A 23780-nucleotide genomic window follows, 5' to 3' on the forward strand; every position below is an offset into this window, starting at 1 on the left:
CAGCAAGTAAAACTAAGGGACACTCAGGTTTAACTGTCTTTACATAGAAGTCAGAGCCCAAGAGAGACAGGTTAACAACAAAGGAGGTTAAGTATTAGCTTTTTCAAATTCACTTGTGGTCAATAATTTGAATTCTGATTATGATGTTAGTCTTTGTAATGTATTATATAAATATTTAAAAAAAGGTATGAATTTAGAAATATTGTGTGACTTTAAACTGTGTTCAAAATTTGTTTATCAGTTTTACATTTTGATAAATATATTTCTGCAAAATCCGATTATTGTTTATAGATACTGTATCAAAATGTCATCTCATGACATTTTCTAAGCTGCTTAATCCAGACAGGGTCAGGGTGGGGTATGGTGTGGTGGGACAATATTCCAGCTAGCATTGGGCACAAGGCAGGAACAAACCCTTGACAGCAAACCTTATGCACAGCAAAAAAAACACACACACCAAGCACACACTAGGACCAATTTGGCTTTTCCAATTCACCTAACTTGCATGTCTTTGGACAGTGGAAACCAGAGCACCTGGAGCAAACCCATGAAAACACAGGGAGAACATGCAAAGTCCATGCAAGGAGGGCAGAATGTGAACCTGAGCCACTTTACTGTGAGGCAGCAGCTCTACCGAGCCGCCCTTAGATATCAGCATGTTATTTCATTTTCATTATTTTTGTTTCTTAGTTGACTTAACAACAAAGAAATATTGCAGAAAAAAGACAGCAGATACTAAAAAACAAACTGAAAATGTAAATTAAACTCTTTCTTTTACTTACTGTGGCTAATTCATCAAATTTTCCAAATAGTTCGTTTAAAAGTTTAACCAGTTCTTGAGCAGTGCATTGTGAAGCCAAGCTTGTAAATCCAACAATATCAGCAAACAGGATACTGAAAGAAAAAAAAAAAAAAACATAAAGATTCAATGAATAACACATTATTCATATTTTTTTAATTCCAAATTCTGGGACAGAAAACATACTTTTAATAATATTTCCTTGCACAAATTACTATTTGAGTACTGTGTACTGAGTCAGTGGAGAATGGAAATTGATAGTTGCTGTTCTCTGTGGTGGTTTGGCACCCTGCCCAGAATTGGTTCCTGCCTTGTGCCCTGTGTTGGCTGGGATTGGCTCCAACAGACCCCCGTGACCCAGTGTTCGGATTCAGCGGGTTAGAAAATGGATGGATGGATAGTTGCTGTTCTACTACATGGTCTAATATTTGCTATATAAGTTATACATTTAACATACTGAAATGTTGTAAAATAATGCTTTAAAAGAGACAACGTAAAAAATGGAAAAAGAAAGATTAAGGAAGAAGGGGAATAGGAAATATTTGAGGACCAGGAAGATATGGACCCCTTTTGCTTTTGTGATCTTTTCTCAATTCTTCACTTCATTTGTCTTTTAAAGTGATAGAAAAGTGATTTATAACATTTGTCAAAAAAAAAAACCTGATTTAGACTGTGTTACACACATGCAAATAGGGGACAGCCAAAGGGCTCGATTGGGTGTGAAAGAACACAGAATAAGGGTCTGGAACAGAGCACAAATGCTTTCTCTCTTTCATTAGCAGAAAAATAAACTGGAAAACAACACCACATCCTTACTGAAGACTCTCCTTCCGGCTCCACGGGCTTACCTCACTTCTGTCTCATTCCGATGACTTCACCACTGCCCACCCACTTCTGATGTCATCTTCGGATCCTTCAATCAACCTCACATCTATTTCCTTTCACTTCCTGTCAGCTGTATTTCCTCTTATGTCTCCGTAGAATTTCCGGGAACCAATTGTGTGACTGTCAAATGTCTATTATGATTTATTTTGAGCGTGATTTAAATTTGAGATTCACAACAAATATACAGGGAGGCCCCCCAAATCTTTATCTGCCTATTTGTGTTCTTCTTTTGTCACAACTGTTTATTGCATTTTCAAAGTTTTTTATACGCTTCTAAGTCCTCTTTGGATGCTCAAGAGTTGCACTGTTTTATTTCTTGGGATATCTTCTGCTTTTCATATAATATGACTAGCATGTTAAATTGGCTGAAGTTAAAAATTTTCTTGATCAAAGAATCAGTCGTTCCAGTTGCTATTTTTCTAATGCTGTGTTTGATTTACCAGCCAATAGGTGAAAACGGAGTTGTGCCCTGTCCAGGAATCATTCCTGTCTTGCACCCAATGCTACAGGGAAAGACTCCATACCCATGTGACCCTGTATTGGAATAACTTGTGGGATTACTGTGCCTAAATTCCATACCGAAAAATAAATGGCTATAACTATGTTTATGTAATAAAGGAGCTGAAAATGGCTGAAGAGTAGCAAGTATAAGACTTCAGATTTTTAAAAGAAAGTATGCAATTAAAAACCTTTGTTTACAACAATACAAAGTAAATAAAACACAAAAAAGAAAAAACGGTGCTATTTTCAGTGGATGAGGGGGTTGGGGGTAATCATATCGTGAACAAGTCACTAGCTGTAACTAGTTTATTTTTTGTTGTCATATACTTGTGACACAGTGACATGAGTGGACTGATACAGTGACATTCAATTGGGTGCGGGGGTTCCTCACGTGAAACAGCATAACAATTACTCATCAGTGCACTAAGAAACATTTTCTGTACTCTATGTTGAAATTAAAAGGGCACAGCTCAGAAAACATACACAGGATGAACGTGCAGCAGACAGCCTCCAGATATGGTAATTGAACCCATGATGCTTGAACTGTAAAACTGCATTCCGTGACACTGCAAAGTCATAATGAACAGTACATAAAAATCAAGTGCAGCCATGAGTCCTTCATCAAACATGTCGTTGTCAATAAAGTCAAAACTTTGCTAGAATCTGACTCAAGCTTTGTTCTTAATGATACGTAACAGTGCGTAAAGATGAGCTGTTACATACATAATATATATATGTTGCCGTTTACACACAGCTGTGACGGGTAGTACAAATAATCAATCATAGATAACTAAACATCATTAGAATGTTCTGAACCACAGCTATCCAATGCTAATGAGCCTTATATTGTATGTGACTCGATGTAGGAGGGATGTTTGATAAAAGCAGATTAACTCAGTTGTGTGATGTGCTACTTGCCTCTGGGTATATGTATGCAAATCACATATTGTAATACCGTAGATCCCTTATATAAGCCGAGAATTTGTCCTAGATTTTTGGCTTGGAGTTTGGGGGTCAGTTTATACAACGAGTATCGTTTCAGATTCAAGATTCCAGCGCAATGCCGGTTTTGCCGATGAATATGGAAGTAAATAATGACGAAACCACAGAGCCATCTTTCAGATGAAGAAGTAACTTTGCATGCCGGTACTTTAAATTAAATAAAGAATTTATTCAAAAAAGTGTTTTAGTTGTTGATTTTATTAATAAAATTTATAATAAATTATCGGGAAGTTTAAAGTGAAATTTTTTGTTTTGATTTACGACCAACATCTTGCGTTACGAAACGGATGTGGTCACGTGTATCCGCTTGCGCGATTGTAAACAAACAACCGAGATCGTTAGTAGCGTCAGTCGGAGCCAAGATACATGTGTTTGTGTATGTAATTTCCGTCATTGCAGTGATTTACTTATATATATAATTCATTAAGACCATGCAAGCAAGACACATAATTGCTAAGGAAGGAAGAGAAGGTAAAAGAAAGTGATCGCAATTGAAACGAAGATGGACATTGTGTGGAAATATCTCTTCCCTTCCTGCAGCCCAAAGATGCCAAATTAAATGGTGAGTACAGTATGAAATTCTTTCTAGAATAGAATGCCTTTTATTGTCACTATACGCATCTACAATGAGATTAAAAGCAGCTTCTTCAGTGCAGAAAAAAGTTCTGTATAGGGCTTGTATGGTTGTTTTTTAGCTTTAGCATAACGCTGGATCTGCGGCCCCGCTTCTGCTTTCTTTCCCTCCTCCGTTTGTGTCGTTTCCTAGACCCGACAACAATCCATGGAGAGCCCGCTGGTCTCGCTATGTTGTCTGGGATGTTGTGCATGTGATGAAAAACACTCGAAACAGATGTCTGGCTCTGGACACCAATGTCTATAAGGTTCTGAATGGTGTAGCAGATGTTCGCCGAACCGATCGTGCACAAACAAGGACAAAAAAAAAGTACAAAAACAACAAAAAAGTGCACTGAAAAGAGAGCCCTGAGCCGCTGCGACCATGCGTGCCGCCATGCTCCTAGCTTAATCGAAGTAGGCTAGGTACTTTTTATAACTTTTGGTTAGTACATTAGAAAAATTATTGGTGTTTTGGTAAATTATGCACATTATATTATATATCAAAAATGTTGGCAGTCTCAAATTCTCGCCGATAAACATTATAAATATACCCGAAGAGACACTTTTAACGAAATTTAGAAAATTTTGCTTGGAGAAGGGGTTCCGCTAATATACCGGGTCAGCCTGTATTCCGGGATCTACGGTAATGAAAAAGAGCAGACAGCATGGAAACTTTATATATTTAAAGTTTTGATTTATTTGAAAGAAGACACCCTTGGGTATGTAAAAAATACCATTATTTCTTTTGATTGACTCATGTGTTTATTGCAGCTAATGACTTTAAAATATCTCGGTGTCCTGCCTGAATGGACATCTCATGTAACTGGTTAAAGACCAAAAAACTGAAAAATGAAACCAGCAGATGAAAAACCAAAGCCTAGGGGAGCTAGATAGTAATGGTCTGTAAACAGGGATAAACCAGATGCTAGAGGATCAATAGGAAATAGTTGAATACATAAATGAAGAAGTTAAAAATCTCAGACTGAAAGAAATTGCAAAAAGATTCTGACTATAACTAACACCAAATCATTTTTCTGTCTACAAAGTTTATTATTTTATTTAACCAGAAAACGTGGATGCAAATTAATATACATCCGACCATCCATCCATTATCCAACCCGCTACATCCTAACTACAGGGTCACAAGGGTCTGCTGGAGCCAATACAGGGCGTAAGGCAGGAAACAAACCCCAGGCAGGGCGCCAGCCCACCGGAGAATTAATATACAACACTTTCTTAAAAAGTGTGTTTGATGTCACATTTAGTTAGCACTGACAAGCAGTCATTTGAAAAGCAACAGATGATGTTGCTGTGAACAATATGGTCATTATCATGAAAACCATAAACAAAAGGGCATCACAAAAATAAAAACTAGCAAAATTAAAATCATAATAATAATTTAAATGGTGCAATAAAATGCACACAAATGTTCCAAGCTTAAATGATAACTCTATTTATAACAGTAATTTGCTGAGAGGAGCCCTCAACAAGAGCTCTTAAACTAAATGACTGAGGCACTGCTACACTAGCAATCAGTTTTACCCAGAGTACAAGTGCTTCCTACAGTGAATACCTTGAAGATTTATTTCAAATATCTTATAAATGTTTACGTATTAATCCATTTAAAGATAATGTACTTTCTAACTGTAATACTCAAATATTCAAGAAAAAACATTAAACCATATACAGTATATGTAGCCAAATACTTACTGAAACTAATAACTACACTCCACACATAATAAGGAAGTTTTTGTTTGTTTTTTTGAAAAAAAAAAAAAGGAATAGATTCTTAAACTGTGAGGATTTTGTAGGTTGCAGTAACTGGGAATCCTGACCTCTGCAAAATTTTAGAGGGTAATGTAATACTGTGCTACGGAGTATCATGCAGTGTACTGTACAACATTTTTTTATTTCTCAGATACTTTCCTCCTGTATATAAGCATAACATTCTCCTTGCAGTAATTCTTCTGATGAGCCAAAATAAGGTACTATTGCCTGAGGGCCACATTTAAAAGAATGATGTGACCTTGGATGTACTGTAATTCAGGTCCTGAAAAGTGAACCTATAACGAGCTATAAATAGTCGTGTGCTGACAGAAATAGATAAACTTGCGAAAGGAAGAATGTTCTAAGCATAGACAGATTCTTAGAGTTGAGCATGGAGAAGAGGGAACTTGACCTCATGTGATAACCATTATAAACTCCTGATTACTAATGGCTAAGTTAGGCACTCATTTTTTTTAAAGATTGTAGTCTTCCTGTTATCCTTGTGTATGTATGTGCTTTAATGAAGGTCTGCATTTTGCAAATTTGACAATCTAGCCACTAACTAATGACAAGCAACTTGTGCATTTGGAATTCTGGGTGGAGCCAAAGCTGTTCAGTTGACAGAGAAAACAAGAAACTAAATTAGATGGATGTTATCAACATGATATCCTGGATTTTTCAAATGTTTTTGAACATTATTTAGGCATTACATTTAAGGAATTTACATTGTTATATTGACTACAGTGCTTTAATAACAAATAGCTGTTTTTCTGCTCACTTTTGATCTGTTGTCAAAAGAATGTAAGAATATATATAATGTGGGCCTCCAGGTCGCATACAGCCACCCTAACCCAACACAGACAGACAGACACAAGTTCTAATCCAACACACATGCTTTATTTGCAGTTGGGGGAGTGTTTTCTCTCCCCCTACAGCACAGTATCTTAAGCAGAATTCAAAGTGCTTTACTCTTTTTCTCTTTTCTCTCATTCCATCCTTCCACCTCCACTTCCTCTCAAATAAGCTTCATCCACCTCCTCCTGACTCTGGCTCTGTGAATGCAGTGAGGTGGCTCCTTTTATTCAGGTTCTGGGAGTGTTCCAGGTGGCTCATCAAAATTATCTGGAATCACTCCAAGGTGTGGTAGAAGTCCACTAAAGGGCTCTGCAGCTCACCCTGGTGACCCCCACAGAACCCAACAGGGCTGTGCCAAACTCCAGCTCCTAGCGTGCCCTGCAAGATTCCGCAGTGCCACAGCTGCCCAGGAGGGCTGCCCTCTAGTGTGCCAGGGGAGGTATTGCCTCACCAATGCTCTCTCCCCAGGTCCTACCATTCAGTTGCTGTTCTGGCCAGGTAAAGGCCATAGCCGCCCGTCATACACTATATATAATCTACTAAATAATAAAGCACTAATGTCTGTTTGTCCAGTCCCTCTGAGCAATCTGATTGGACAGTTTGGCTTTAACGACATGACAAAAGAGGAAATGCGAGTGTGACTCACACAAGGAGAAGAAACAGCATGGGAGGCATGTGGAAAGTCACCTTCAAAGACTGCAAGTATAAAAGCGGACAGGATATGAGAAAGCCACCTCAAAAATAATGACAGCCTGTGAAGACTGTAACATGCTCATGAGAGGAAGTGTCGGTGAAAAAAACGTTCACTCTTACACGGATACACAAAAAATTAGCTGAAAGTGCATGTAGGGCAAAAGATAGTAAATATTTTAAAATTATTCTATTACCCACCTTCGACAGGTAGTGTAGCTAGTAGAACATAAACCTCTCTGTCAGCATTTCAAAGTATTAGGTATTAACTGAATGATTAAGTTACCAATAACAATGTATATGAAATAAGAGGCTACATTACCTCTAGATGGTAGAAGATTGATTTGTATACAAGAAAACAAGTCAAAAATACAATAGCTGTTTTACTCAAGCAGCAGTAAACAGCCAAGTCAAAGCCTCTCTTGAACTACTAATGTAACCATGGTGTTAGTTTACAAAATAAAACAAGCGAGTTTAGTTATCAGTGGATGATCAAAATTATTACAAAGCAGTATGCAAAACATATAATAAAATAATCAAGTCAAAAGTTGTTCATGTGTTCATTATCAATCAATCAATCAATCAACATTTATTTATATAGCACATATTCATACAAAAAAAAATGTAGCTCAAAGTGCTTTACAAAATGAATAGAAAAATAGAAGACACAATAAAAAATATTATACATTCCCTGTATATATTTAAAGGAAAGTAACTTTCACCAATTCACAGATGTAAGAAGGAACAGTTAAAAACATTGCATTCTGACCTGAAACATTTAATATGAACTATTACACACTGAAAGAAACCTAAAGGTTATCCTATTAGTATTGAGCACAAGATAGGGACTATCTAAGAACAGACTAAAGGTCATCATCGAGTGTATCATAAACAAACTCATAAAGAACCAAATCAGTGTATCCCAATATTCATGTCTTTGGGATGTGGAAAGAGACCAGATCACACAGAGAAAACCCACAGAGACTCAGGGAGAGCCTGTAAAAGTCAGTGAAAATGGTGAATTACTTAGGTTCAAACTTAGGTGCCTAGAGTTACAAAACACAATTAATAACAGTTGTGTTGTATTGCCATCCAAACTAAAATATGTCATATGGAATTAATACTTTTGAAACTCTTTTGTTCTTTACATCTGAAGTATATAATACATAGAAATGTATGAATAACAGTTGTTTAACAGTAATAATAAATTGTGTTTTTTTTTCTTTAAAAACACTTAATTACTTGCCATCAAAAGAAGTCAAACTTAATCTTTTCAGACAAAAAAAAAAAACTATTTCTACTGACAAAAACGGCAGATAAAAAACTGAAGGAAAATAGTTTGCCAAAGCACTCTGACCTTTTCAAATAAAACTGAAACAAGGTTTTCTGACAGTGAAAACACAAACAGTATCTCAAACAGAACAAAGGAAGTGCCTTCAGTGTGCAGTGCACTGTTAATATGCTGAGGCTTACAAAGTGTTATTTACATACACAACCTTATTTATGTAATATTGCACATACAGTTTTATTTTACAATGTAAATGACATTTTTGTACTAAGAAAAAAAAAATTGGAACGTCCAATTATTATAACATTAGAAAGCATTGACAATTACATATCTGACACTGAATAAACTAAAACAGAAACCAAAAATGAAACAATAAAGTTTCTAATAATATATCTTAAATTTATTTCTTCAGCTACATCATTCTAAGAGGAAATACTAAAAAAATAATTTGTTTTTTAAATCTTGCTCTATGTGGTTGCTGCCTTTAGGAAAAATATGCACCTTTAAAAGGGGAAAATTACTGCAGATTAACTGAAAAAAAGATCAAATGAATTTTGGCTATAGGTAGGTTAGGTTTTTAATTATTTCATGTGCATTGACTTTTTATTTTAAGGGTACACAGCTCAGTGAACAAGCTGTTCTATAGCCTTAGAATAATCAAAGAAACCTGGCGTGATAATTTAACCAACAAGTAAATGTCCTGCCCCTAGACAGTGCAAATATTTATTAAATGATACTAGGCAGAATAATGAGTCTTACACTGGCCATGAAGGTAAAGTAAATTTCTTTCCAGTTCTCAGCTTGGAAAAAAACAGCAAACATTCAAGTTCATGGGTTTTTATATACAATGAATGTCTTTCAGCTTTTCTATAGTGAAATGTAATCACAATATACAATACACAATGAAGAGAAAATGAGCATTATATAATGTAGTTTCTATGTGTTTTATTACATTGTGCATCTGTTTCACTGAGAAGTAAGTTATTTAAACAGTGAAACCCCTTCTGTACAATGTATATCAGGATACATTCATGCATACTTTTGTATCTGGAAGCACTAAAATACTTTATTATCTACTGCATTGCTTAGCTGTATAGCTCTGAAATGTAAAATTGATATCTGTGTTTAAAATGTTCTTCAGCTACACCATATATGAGAATATAATTATTACAAAAAACTTCACCCCAAAAAAATCAAGTTGGAGTTTCAAAACATGTTTGCATTAATTTAGACTAATTTACATAAAACATGATCCACATAATGTCAATCCTTTACCTATTTCTTTCCTCAAGCAGTATAATTTCATATAAATATACAATATAATTTAGTAAACAAATGTAATCTGCCTATTTTTTCACTTATTGCCATTTTCTCAACATTTTTATACACAGTGAAGTTTTCTGGTAGTGTAATAAAAATAATATTTTATTTCTTTCACAGTATTTCACATCAAGAGCTCAACTAAAAAGGACTTTGGGAATTATGTTCTTCCACACCTGACCTGACATAATAAGAGTGCTAAAATCTTTTTTTCTGCAAGATCAGTTTTCAACTGAAGAGGGAATTCTCTAAATTGTTAGAATTCAGTCAACTAGGATATTAATGTAAGTGGTACTTCAGTTGAAAATAAAGCTCAAAACTGAATTCACGAATTACTTGTAAGTGTACTGAAGTGCCATCATTCAACAATATTAAACATTTAGTCTCAATAGAATACTATTCAGTAGCTCTTTTACTTAACACACACAGTAAGTATTCAGTTTTACTGATTCTCTGCTTCAGACTGAAAGCCAAACATCCAAATACTAGCAATTTAGCTTTCATTTGAACGAACATGATTTCAGAATAAAGTATGATATACAAAACTAGAGACAACGGTAAAAACAAATCATTGAAAAGTAAATGCTGTTTATAAATTCTGAATCAAAGCAGTACATGCTGTACAGTATTAACAAAAATATTTTATAATAGTTTGCAAAAGTCAGTGTTTTCACTTCCTAGATACTTGAAAATTACTATTAATTCCATATCTTTAATAATATTTAACTTTGTTTGAGATAAATATTACTACAAGAGAGTTATTGCAATTTGTAAGAAATATATATTCTGACAAATGAGTATTGTTGTAACTATCAGATTATTTATGATTTTAATCAATGGAATAAGAAAATATTTTAAGATTACAATCAGAAAAGGTACCCACTCTACAGTTAGTCTTCCAGTTTCAAAACATTCATCAATAAAAATAAAAAGAAAACTGTTAGGGAGTGTTATGACCTGCAATAATATAGTAAAGTAATTTACAGTGTAACAGAGCTTAAATTGTACTACAGTATTATAATGTGAGAAAGATAATTAGATATATGTTCATATTATTGCTTCTGGGGAAGACCTTCATGCCTGGAGTAACACGGACTTGACTACTAAACTGAAGGACCCCAGAGCAGGCAGAATCTTATTTTTTAAAACTAGGGAATATTGGTGTAATCATGCTGCTTTAATGGTGGATTGTACTTAGAAAATCCAGCCGACTGAAACCAGCCACATCCTGAATCATATTAAAACCATCAAATTGCTATTTGCAAAAGATTACAAGATTATTAAATTTTATGAACACAGAAATTCAGAAGCCATTAGAAAAGTTAAAGGAAAGTTGGATGCACCAAGTAACCTGAAAAAATATGATTCTAATGACAATGTTGATTTAAAGATAAAAAGAGGTTAGAAACAAATGTATACATTTATTAGAACTAAGTTAACAAACTCCTTTGTTATCTTTAGTATTGTGGCCACCTGCTCACTTTCAGGTCATTCTTTATAGAACCATGAATGGTGAAAACCAAAGGGACAAGACACTGCCATTGCTAAGCAATTCAACCTGACATGACCAATATTCAAAAACCTGACAAATATATGCATACATCCATACTGTACCAGCTCTCTCTGTCAACAGTAAGCATGTATTGCATGTATTCAGTTGTAGCATGACCCAAAGCTCTCCATCTAGCTCCATGTTTAAAATATTACCTTTCACACGACCAGGAAGGGGAAAAAGGCACATATCTAAGATCTCTGGCATTAAACAAAGTATTGGTCTTTGCTGGTGGTGCAAGCAATGTTGGCACATTCTACAGTGGTGTGAAAAACTATTTGCCCCCTTCCTGATTTCTTATTCTTTTGCATGTTTGTCACACAAAATGTTTCTGATCATCAAACACATTTAACCATTAGTCAAATATAACACAAGTAAACACAAAATGCAGTTTTTAAATGATGGTTTTATTATTTAGGAGAAAAAAATCCAAACCTACATGGCCCTGTGTGAAAAAGTAATTGCCCCTTGTTAAAAAATAACCTAACTGTGGTGTATCACACCCGAGTTCAATTTCCGTAGCCACCCCCAGGCCTGATTACTGCCACACCTGTTTCAATCAAGAAATCACTTAAATAGGAGCTGCCTAACACAGAGAAGTAGACCAAAAGCACCTCAAAAGCTAGACATCATGCCAAGATCCAAAGAAATTCAGGAACAAATGAGAACAGAAGTAATTGAGATCTATCAGTCTGGTAAAGGTTATAAAGCCATTTCTAAAGCTTTGGGACTCCAGCGAACCACAGTGAGAGCCATTATCCACAAATGGCAAAAACATGGAACAGTGGTGAACCTTCCCAGGAGTGGCCGGCCGACCAAAATTACCCCAAGAACGCAGAGACGACTCATCCGAGAGGTCACAAAAGACTCCAGGACAACGTCTAAAGAACTGCAGGCCTCACTTGCCTCAATTAAGGTCAGTGTTCATGACTCCACCATAAGAAAGAGACTGGGCAAAAATGGCCTGCATGGCAGATTTCCAAGATGCAAACCACTGTTAAGCAAAAAGAACATTAGGGCTTGTCTCAATTTTGCTAAGAAACATCTCAATGATTGCCAAGACTTTTGGGAAAATACCCTGTGGACTGATGAGACAAAAGTTGAACCTTTTGGAAGGCAAATGTCCCGTTACATCTGGCGTAAAAGGAACACAGCATTTCAGAAAAAGAACATCATACCAACAGTAAAATATGGTGGTGGTAGTGTGATGGTCTGGGGTTGTTTGCTGCTTCAGGACCTGGAAGGCTTGCTGTGATAGATGGAACCATGAATTCTACTGTCTACCAAAACATCCTGAAGGAGAATGTCCGGCCATCTGTTTGTCAACTCAAGCTGAAGCGATCGTGGGTGCTGCAACGGGACAATGACCCAAAACACACCAGCAAATCCACCTCTGAATGGCTGAAGAAAAACAAAATGAAGACTTTGGAGTGGCCTAGTCAAACTCCTGACCTGAATCCAATTGAGATGCTATGGCATGACCTTAAAAAGGTGGTTCATGCTAGAAAACCCTCAAATAAAGCTTAATTACAACAATTCTGCAAAGATGAGTGGGCCAAAATTCCTCCAGAGTGCTGTAAAAGACTCATTGCAAGTTATCGCAAACACTTGATTGCAGTTATTGCTGCTAAGGGTGGCCCAACCAGTTATTAGGTTCAGGGGGCAATTACTTTTTCACATGGGGCCATGTAGGTTTGGATTTTTTTTCCTCCCTAAATAATAAAAACCATCATTTAAAAACTGCATGTATATTATGTGTGTCATGAAGGCATCTTTGACAGGGAGCAAATATTAAGAACAGCATTTTTGCCAAATACAGAATTTCTGAGAGGCCCTTACCCTAGCCTGATGGATGAATTAGTAAGGATTCCCTTGCTGACATGTTACTATGTGGTCAAACATGACTGTGTGCTAGAAATAAAGAGATTTAAATAACCAAATAAGACACCACACAACAGAAAAGAAAAAAGACAGAACAGAGAAAAACAGAATGAAGAAGCAGAAGAACATATAAAAAATAAATTTAATCCTAAAAGTAATATTCACTCGTACAAACAGAAAAAATTATATAAAAGTGCAACTGTTAAAATTACATCAGCCAAGAATCTGGTAGTTTTCCTTACCAACAACAAGATAATGCAAATGTCACAAAAACAGTAATGATGAAATGAACACATCCAATGACTTCATAAAACACCAGCCTTGAGAAAAAACAAATGACCTACAGTCAGATAAGTAGTAAGAAAAAAAAATGTAAAATACATTAGAAAAATTCAAACAAGATTGAATAAAAATACGCTCAGGTAGCTGTCAGTCCTGACAACAGCTACAGTCAGGTCCATAAGTATTAGGACATTGACACATTTTTCATAAATTTTGGCTTTATACACCATTGCAATGGATATGAAACAAAGCAATCAAGATGTGATTGAAATATAGACTTTTGGCTTTAATTGAAGGGGTTTAACAAAAATATTGTATGATCTGTTTAATAGATACTTTTATATACGCCCCCCACAATTTTCAAGGGCTCAAAAGTATTTGGACAAACTAATATAATCATAAATATAATGATCATTTTCAATATTTGGTTGAAAATCCTTTACAGTTAATGACTGCCTGATGCCTGGAAGCCTTGTCTATCTCAAACTGCTGGGTTTCCACCCTAGTGATATTTGGCCAGGCCTTTACTGCAGATGCTGCTTGTTCATTGGACTTTCTGACATGAGTTTTGTCTTCAGCAAATGAAAAACATGTCCAGTTGAGTTGAGATCAGTTCATTGACTTGGACTTTGAAGAACATTCCACTATTTTGAACTGAAAAACATTTGGTTTCCTTTTGCAGTATGTTTTGGCTCATTGTACATCTGTACATTGAAGCTTTGTTCTATCAGTTTTGCTGCATTTGGCTGAATATGAGGAGACACTATACCCCTATAGACTTCAGAATTCATCCTGCTACTTCTGCCAGCAGTCATATCATCGATAAAAACTAGTGACTGACTTTCATTTACAGCCATGCATGATCATGTCATAAAACTGCCTCCACCATGATTCACGGATGATTGGTATTCATCAGATCAAGAGCCATTTCTTCTCTTCTCCATAGCCTTGTCTTTCCAACTTTCTGGTATAAACTGATCTTAGTCCCCTTTGCCCAAAGAAAAATGTTCCAGAACTGGCCAGGCTTTTAAAAAATGTTTTCTGGCAAAGTCTAATCTGTCTTTCCTATGCTTGAGGTTGGGGCCTTGTGATAAATCCTCTGTCTTTACTTTCAAGAAATCTTCACTTAATAATAGATATACATCCTGGAGAGTGTTCTTGGTTTGGCTAAATGTTGTGTAGGGGTTATTCGTCACCAAGTACAAAATTATTCAATCATCCAGCACAGCTGTCTTCTGTGGTTTTCTAGACCTGGTGTTGCTGAGTTCACCAGTGTGTTCCTTGTTTTTAAGAATGTACCAAATGGTTGATGTGACCACTCCTTGTGTTTCTGCTGTCTCTCTGAAGGGTTTGTTTTGTTTTCTCAGCCTAATGATGAATTGTTTTTAGTTGCATGGACAGCTCTTTCAAACTCATATTGAGAGTTCAGAGTGACAGCTTCCAAATGTAAATTCCACACTCGGAATCAGTTCCAGACCTTTACCTGCTTAATAGTTAATGAAACAATGAGAGAACTGCTCCACCTGAGTATGGAACAACTTGTCTGTCAAATGCCCATATACTTTTGGAGCCCCTGGGAATGGAGGGCTTTGCAGAAAAACGGTTGTCATTCCTAAATGGCTCATAAGATATTTTTGGTAAACCCCTTAAATTAAAGCTGAAAGTCTACATTTCGATCACATAATGATTGATTTGTTTATATATCAATGTCCAAATACTTATGGACCTTACTGTATGTTACCTTTTAAAGATAGCAACACCCAGAGGGATGCATGAAGGTGATTTTGTGTGGCCAGAGATGCACCTTTCTCTCTCTCTCTCTCCTCAGCAATTTCTGGCCAATTTTGAGTTGTAACTGCAAGCCCACAGTGACTGCAGGCTTTTGGTTCCAACCACTTTTTAAACTAGAAATCAGTCCTTTTGTTTTATTAAACAAACCATTTAACTAGGTTTATCATGTACCTATTGACATTCTGCTGTGACTGTAGTTCCTTTCATAATATACAGTATTTTGCTTTTCTGGAAAAAATTAACAAAGTGGACTGGGTGGGATTAGAACCCACCAAAGACTCAACTTTTTTAATACCTTATTAATACTTGATAAGCACATATACAAGTGAAAAATAACACCAATTTAACTGGTTAGCTGTTGTCACATATGCTGTTTATGGCTATTACTTGTATTCTGGTTAATAAGACCAATAATAAAGAAGAATAATAAAGCAAGAAAATCAAAATCAAGTAAAACTCAAAAAATAAAAATTGAGAGACGAAGTACACTGGCCGTAGTGAACATCTTTATGAATTTCGAAAGTAAAAATCATAATACTATTAACTCCTAGGACAGCAGACAGAGCGAACTTCAATGAACAACCAGATTAAGAAACTGATTCAAACAAAAACTTGCTGCAACCAAGACACTCAAGGACAAAGATTGGTAACCCCTGGTGTAAAGGAATCTTTTAAATTAACAGCTGTTTAGAAGAGTCTAATGCTGCTTTCATTTATTTCAAAATTCTGATGCAAGAATCTTTACAAGTACAAGAAAGTACATAACTCCAGTTCTAAAGTCTTTACATTGACTTTAGGTTAAGCTGAGCACTTAAATCCTCATTCATCATTGCCTTGTGGACTGGGGTGATAGATGAAATGGAAAATACCTTGCTTACCTATCCAAATTTATCATTACTTACAAACATGAGTAAGCATTAAGATCTTAAAATGCTTGGCTACTAAATATTCCAATGATTAATAAAATAATAGTGTGAGGCGGAGCTTTAAGGTATACACATTCCAAAAACTATGGAATGATCTGTCGCTTTATAGAAAAGATGCCCCTTTGGTCTCAGTTTTTAAATCTGAGCTGAAGACACACTGCTTTAGTCAAGAATCCCCTGATTAGAGCTGCTGATTCACTATGCATATTTGTATCTCTACTTATTAGTCATAATTCTGGGCTGAAGACACTCTACTTTAGCCAGGACTGTGACATTGTCTGATTTTGTCTGTTATAACTGATTTATTTTTCCAGAAATGCTGCTGATTGCAGTTTTTGAATTCCTTTAATCCATTATCAACTGACCATCGTTCAACAATAATATTAATGGACTGGCATGGTTAGTTTGTATATGTTAGTCAGTTTGGAATGCTTTGTGTTATTGTCTGTTTAACCTAATCTCTACCTACAGTAAATGTGATTTTGTAATTACATAATTAGTCAACTGTAAAGTTGTAATTACATTTTTCCTGTAAACTTATTGCCGTGCTATGAGCCCACGCTCAGTGAAGATCGCAATACAAAAATGAACTGAATGAATTATTTTCATAAGAAAGTTTAGAAAGTTAATTGATCACAAATCTAATTACAAACAGGGAGTGTTAACAACTTGCTACCTTTATAATAAATGGCAGAAAAAAATATTTAGTATTGCTTATTACTAGAGCATTACAAAACTGGCACTTCTTCGGGTAAACAGATAAACTTATATGATTTAAATATTTACTATATGAATATTCTAATTGCATTTCTTTTTCCAAACAATTTAATATCCAGTTGGCCCTCATGTATACTAAGCTAGAGAAAATCTGTTGTGAATTTTTTTGTCCTTACTTATGCCTATCTGAATTATGCTGTGCTACCGCGGTATAAACTACTTATAAAACATGACTGAAATCTCTTACAGGTAGCTGCACAGTAAAAATAAATAGCTTCTAAGACAAAAACGTCACCCAATAAAAACAGGAGAATATTTTCCTTGAATGTCTGAATAAATATCAATGCATTCACATGGTGTGTGGTATCATTAAGAAATGACTCTTCATGTAAAAACAATAAATCTGAATTATACTTTTCATTCAAAATACCTCCACAACACTTCACAGAGTGAAACATGAATCCAACACCCTGTCTCCACTCAGTCCTGTAATTTCAGATTGTTACTCTGCCCCCATAGTTGATTCTTATAATCAGATGCTATTGAACACATCTGTCATTTCAGAGCATAGGCAATAGTAAATATTAATATTTTGGTGGCACATTTCACTATCTGTTTAATATGAAAATGTTTCATTTTACACAGTGGTAACACTAGAAGCAGTATGCTGTTGTGCAAGAGTAAACCATGTGTTTCTGATTTTTCTTAAAGAAATGTTTCTTTTCTTTCATGTCTGTTGTGGCATTAAATTTTGTATATAAGCTGATAAATATTTTGTATGTTTTTATATTTTTGAGTCAGGCAAAGCAAGTAATGTTAGTATTTCAGGATTTCATTGATGAGAACAGCAATGCTTTTATATCTACATAACCAACCCCCCTGTGATTTTAGGACTGTGGATGTGAATTTTATGGCAGGGTTAGGGGGGAGTGCTTCAAACCGGGTTGAGAAGTGATTCTCTGCAGAGTATACTCTCAGTCCCTGCAGTTTATCTAATGGTCTTAGGTGCAGGTGTGAAAAGGCAGTGTGGGGTGTTCTGCCCCACATCTTGTTAGTTGAGACTGTTATTTGTTGAACTGTGCTCCCCCTTCATCTTGTCATTTATTAGCACACCAGTCAGTCACGTCCCACACTCACAGTGGTACTATAAAAGTCTATGAAACTCACGTAAAGCACGCAAGTCCCATAATAAACATTTGAATACAATACACCCCATCTATCTCACATAGGCACCCCTTTATCTCTTGTTTTGGTCACATCCAAAATGTATCCTTAGGGTATATAAACCCCTGTGTCTGGTTAGTTGTGGTACGCAGAAATTTGAACCTTTGTCTACGGGCTTCTCTTTGTCTTGATCCAACCGTGGAAATCACTCGCCTTGTAAGTGTCTTTTAAAGCTTTATTGTTTAATGTACACTATGTGTTGCTTTGTAAATCATTCTTTATTGTCTTTGATTTTACACCTGTAAATGCTTGTATGTTTCTTTTGTATATATTTCAGTTTACAACGAAGTATGTCCAGTAAAAGCCTTCAAGATAGCTCCCTCACCCCTTGTCGTTTTTTATGTGGATGTCACGAGTTGTTTAAGCTCTCTGCGGCCGCATTGCACAAGACAGTGCGGAGTGAGGCAGAAAAGTAAAAAGGTGAATCCACGTTGAGGGACAGACTGCAAGAGGATCGTTAAGACAGCTAAGTTAAGGAACGTTCTGGCCACGCGGATCAAAGAAAGATCCTACAGCAACTTAGAAAAAGGGCAATTCCACGGCGCGGGACGGAACCGCAGAACATTGCTCCTCACCTACTAAGTAAAGGGATGTCCGTGTCAGGGATCAAAGGGAGGATCTCTGGGCAACTTCGCTGAAAGATAGTATTCACACCGCAATCGGAGTGCAACATCTCCACGGCATCTTTTAAATCAAAGACTCCGCCTACTCACAGGTTGAAGCGCAGTAAGTGCTGTTCATGCTGTTTTTTCCAATATAAATTGGCGTTTCTCGTGGCCGTAAACAACGAGAAAATCAGTTCACAGAGAAGCCGAATTGCGATCTGATTACCTTAAGCGTTTCAACTTTATTTACTTTGCCTCTCCTGAATAGCCTGAAATCGGCAGTCTTCTTTTTGTGTAGCTCGCTACAAAAGCACTCAGTTCAACTTATACATTCCAAACTCCACTGTTGCAGACATGGAGAAGGTATGCAAAACTGACGCTGCTTCTGTGGCCAATTCAAGACACACACGCTATTCCAACACCTCAGCAAAAAGTTCCGCAGCCAAAGCTCGTGCGTTGGCTGAAGGTGCGCATGTACGCGCATCCTGCACAATGAAAGAGCTTGCGATTAAAAGAGAATGAGCAAGAATGGAGGCAGAGAGACTTGCACTGGAGGCAGCACTAGAGGCTCTTCAGTCCGAAAAAGAAGCTGCTGCTGAAGCTGAAATATTAGCAGCTGCGACCAATCAACTAAATCATAAGATTCGCAGCCGCCGATACTCATTTCAAGTTAACAGATGGACATCAGGCTATGTGACACTTGACGCTGTCACCTCTCAGCCTAACACACCTACACGCAAAGAAATGGAAACATCACCTGCAGCACAACAGGATGTCATGCTGAGGAGTCCTTCACGCATCTCAGGTGACCACCCATTTTCTACAATGGTGCAGGCTGGAGAAAGTGAAGATGTCCAAAGAGTGTCATCACTGTCAGCACATGAGGAAAGGACAGCAGAGTATTTACAGAAGCAGACGGTATGGCTCACACTTGACGCTGTTACCTCTCAGCCTAACTCACCTACTCACAAAGAAGTGGAAAAATCACCTGCAGCACAACAGGGCATCATGCTGAGGAGTCCTTCACGCATCACAGGTGACCACCCATTTTCTACAGAGGTGCAGGCAGGAGAAAGTGAAGATGTCCAGAGAGCATCATCACAATCAGCACATGAGTGAAGGACAGCAGAGTATTTACAGGACTAGATGGAATGGCTCACACTTGATGCTGTCACCTCTCAGCCTAACACACCTACACGCAAAGAAGTGGAAACATCCCCTGCAGCACAACAGGACGTCATGATGAAGAGTCCTTCACGCATCTCAGGTGACAACCCATTTTGTACACAGGTGCAGGCAGGAGAAGTGAAGATGTCCAAAGAGTGTCATCACAGTCATCATGTGCCATTTATCCAAGACTGCCCCACCAAGCAGGACTGCTTGATCATCACATCAAGACCTCTCCTCTAAAGAGAAGCCCATTCACAAATTTTCTACGGACCTGTGCTGGAATTATGGACGCAATTGTCAGGAAAGCAGTTGGCTTCCAAACAGAGGCTGTGAATGGAGGAGTAAGTATAGCCCTGCCTCCACTTATCGAATGCAACAAGATTTTGAACACTCGCTCTGAAATACTAACACCAGAGTCAGCACGTCGCCACCCTCACTTACAGTCTGTGGCAGGCCACATCCCAGAATTGTATACTAATGCCCATATTCTGATACTGCTTGCAAAAGACATCATCAGAGTGCACAAAGTGCACCCTTTGCTCAAAAACTTGACCTAGTTTGGGTTCTTGTAGGCAAAGTTTGCCTCGGAAATGCTCACAAGCTGGCAGTTTGTACTTTCAAAACAAGTGTGCTGGAAAATGGGCGACCTTCACTTTTCACGCCTTGCTACAACCACCTTTGCTTGAGAGAAAGGGTGACTTACGGCAGGAAGCCAATACCATTGGCCCCTTGATGAAGCATAATGATGTGCTGAGGACAACTTTTGACTCCATGTTGCCACGGATCAGGCTATCTGCACTTCCTGGTGGTTTCACAGAGAATGGTCTCTTTAAAAGCCAGTGGAGACAAGTGCAAGCCTTGGCAAATGAATTCTGGACATGCTGGAGACTTAAATACCTTTCCGCTTTGCAGAGCAGGTGCAAATGGACTTGTTGATCCATAAATATACGAATAGGAGACATTGTGCTGTTGAAGAAGCGTCCACTATCACGCAATAAATGGCCTATGGGATTTGTCACCTTGGTATTCCCTAGCAGCGATGGTACAGAACAAAAGATAGAAGTTAAGACTGCCTTCCATGGCATCTCCAGAAACTCTATCAGACATATCACAAAAAATTTTCTACTAGAAAATGGATAAGTTCTAAGTTAACACAATTTTTGTCTCTATGTACTGTTTAGTGATATAATGTTATTATATTAGATGGGGAGTGTTCTGCCCCACATCTTGTTAGTTGAGACTGTTATTTGTTGAACTGTGCTCCCCCTTTATCTTGTCATTTATTAACACACCAGTCAGTCACGTCCCACACTCACAGTGGTATTATAAAAGTCTATGAAACTCATGTAAAGCATGTAAATCCCATAATAAACATTTGAATACAATACACCCCATGTGTCTCACATAGGCCCCCTTTTATCTCTTGTTTCGGTCACATCCAAAACGTGTCCTTAGGGTATATAAACCCCTGTGTCTGGTTAGTTGTGGTACGCAACAATTTGAACCTCTGTCTACGCGCTACTCTTCGTCTTGATCCAACCGTGGAAATCACTCGCCTTGTAAGTGTTTTTTAAAGCTTTATTGTTTAATGTACACTGTCTGCTATGTATTGCTTTGTAAATCATTCTTTATTGTCTTTGATTGTACACCTGTAAATGCCTGTATGTTTCTTTTGTATATATTTCAGTTTAAAATGAAGTACGTCCAGTAAAAGCCTTCAAGATAGCTCGCTCACCCCTTGTCGTTTTTTATGTGGATGTGCCGAGTTGTTTAAGCTCTCTCCGGCCACATTGCACAAGACAGTGCGGAGTGAGGCAGAAAATGGGGGATACAGTATCTGACCAGCTTGGCAAGAGTGACTGTGTTTAGACAGAGAGCCTAAAAGCCATCCACAAAGCCATAATTAAAGCAAGTGGGGTGAGTTGTACCAGAATTCTACTGGTTTAAAGTTTGCTGTTTGGGATTGGTTTAGAATCAGAGGCTATTCGGCACCACAACAACCTACTGGTGTAAGAATTTGAACAGAGAATCTATACATTTGGTCACTTTACCCCTCACTTTCTCTCTCTCACACCAAGGCCAGAAAGACAACACACTGAGAAAAGCACCACTTGGCAGCCATATTGAGACATGAATCCTTCTCCTGAAGAAAGCTGACTAGAAATGATGACTTAACTAGAGACATTTAAGTAACTGCAAGTCTGTGTACCACCTCAAACTATACATCTAGCATTTATCAGGTTGTACGGTTGCCAATATTCACATGTACTTTGTTTATTGTTATTATTTTATGAATAAAATACATTATTTAAATTTTTTACTCTACTTAATTGCCTGAAATAAGATGTAGAAGGGAAGGTAGGGAGAAGTTATAAAGTGCAATGTCATAAACAGTGGCTAAGTCTATGGGATTTGAGGCATTCTGATAAAGTCTATGCAATAAAGAATACAAAAGGGGAAAGAAGAGTAATACAGAGGTCTACCAATACAAAACAATGTCACTAGTGGAGGACTATCAGAGACAAATATTTCTTAAGACATAATATGTATTAGTTATTCATTTACTTTTGACAATGCAAATTTAAACTATTACATATAAATCTAGGCTAAAGATTATTACACACTTCCATTTAAATTTATCTAAGCTAAATTTTCATAATAAATACATTATATTCTTTTTCACTTAGTTTCTTAAGAAAACATTGATGTGAACATTGAGCTGCTTAATAACAAATAATTTACTGGCAAAATAATTTACACTATTTGTGAATCATTACACAGGTTTATAGATTCTTCTGAAAAAAAAACTTATTAGCTGTTTCAGTTTTTTAAAGAAAGTTTACGTTTTGATTTTTTTTTTTCAAATTTATGATGCCACATAGTATTCAGTGCCTTGAAAATTTCACATTCTTTAAAAGTTTCAATTTCCTTATGAAAACTAAATGCTTTTTGACAGGTTAGAAAAACAGAGACATTTAGCGTGTTTTCTTCATAATTGTAACATAACAGGTCATAGGCTATTCCAAACTTACATGCTATTTTCATGCCAATAAAGAATTAAATGACCTTGAGTACATCCTTAAGAGCAGGATTTTGCTGGAGTCAGCCAATCTCACTCCAAATGAATTAAAATCCATAATAAATTATTAAAAAACACACAGGAAAAGGTACAGTGCAGTTGCAGACAGATGAATGTCTTTAGTAGCTAAAGCTTCAAAAGAGATAATTAGGAGCCATTGCTAAACTAGTGAGCAGAGGCGTAGAGTACAAAAAAAAAAAAACTTAACTGAAGATGCATGAAGTGTAAACATTTTATGAAGTATCAGTTCATAAAGCAGTATATAAGAAATTGTTTTTGGAAATGACCTTCTCCTATTTCATAGTTCAAAACATTATCAAGCCCTGATGCCAAAACAATGAATGCCCAATGTCTTTAAGTTGGGGATTCCCCTGGATCTTTAAAGCACGGATTGGCAGATGTAAATGTAAGAAGGCGGTTAAGAGAAAATAGTCATTGTCAACCCTGAAGGCTTTTTCCAGTTCAAATTCATGGTATTTGGACTTAAAAATGCTGTCATCTTTTGAGCAAATAGAGAAATTAGCTCTTGAAAAGTTAAAAGAAAAGGAAAATCTTATTTTTTTATATCAAATTATGGTTTTGTACTTTTTACATGCAGAGTTTTGTACATATTCTTTTGATTTGTCTTACATTTGTAATGTGTAATTAATTTCTTTTTTTTTGCTGTTTAACAGAAAAAATTTCTGTTTTGTTTTTACTGCCATTTTGTGCACCACATTGTTGGCATCTTATCATCAAAAGACCTTATCAGGCCATTGGTAATTTAGATTGCTACACGCTATCTGCAGAATACCAGATTACCTTATGTGTTTAAATAGTATCATATATTCT

The 23780-nt window shown here is 36.6% G+C and overlaps 1 protein-coding gene across 1 annotated transcript in view; it reads right to left on the minus strand.

The window, feature by feature from the left end:
• The window catches only part of LOC120529518 (adenylate cyclase type 1-like), a 557890-nt gene that overhangs the window by 305247 nt on the left and 228863 nt on the right, over positions 1-23780 (minus strand). Inside the window, exon 4 of the mRNA XM_039753390.1 lies at positions 783-894. Coding sequence (XP_039609324.1) covers positions 783-894 — 112 coding nt within the window. The remainder of the gene's footprint in view (positions 1-782; positions 895-23780) is intronic.

The sequence above is a fragment of the Polypterus senegalus genome, chromosome 5, assembly GCF_016835505.1.
Source record: "Polypterus senegalus isolate Bchr_013 chromosome 5, ASM1683550v1, whole genome shotgun sequence".
Taxonomy (NCBI): Eukaryota; Metazoa; Chordata; class Cladistia; order Polypteriformes; family Polypteridae; genus Polypterus; species Polypterus senegalus.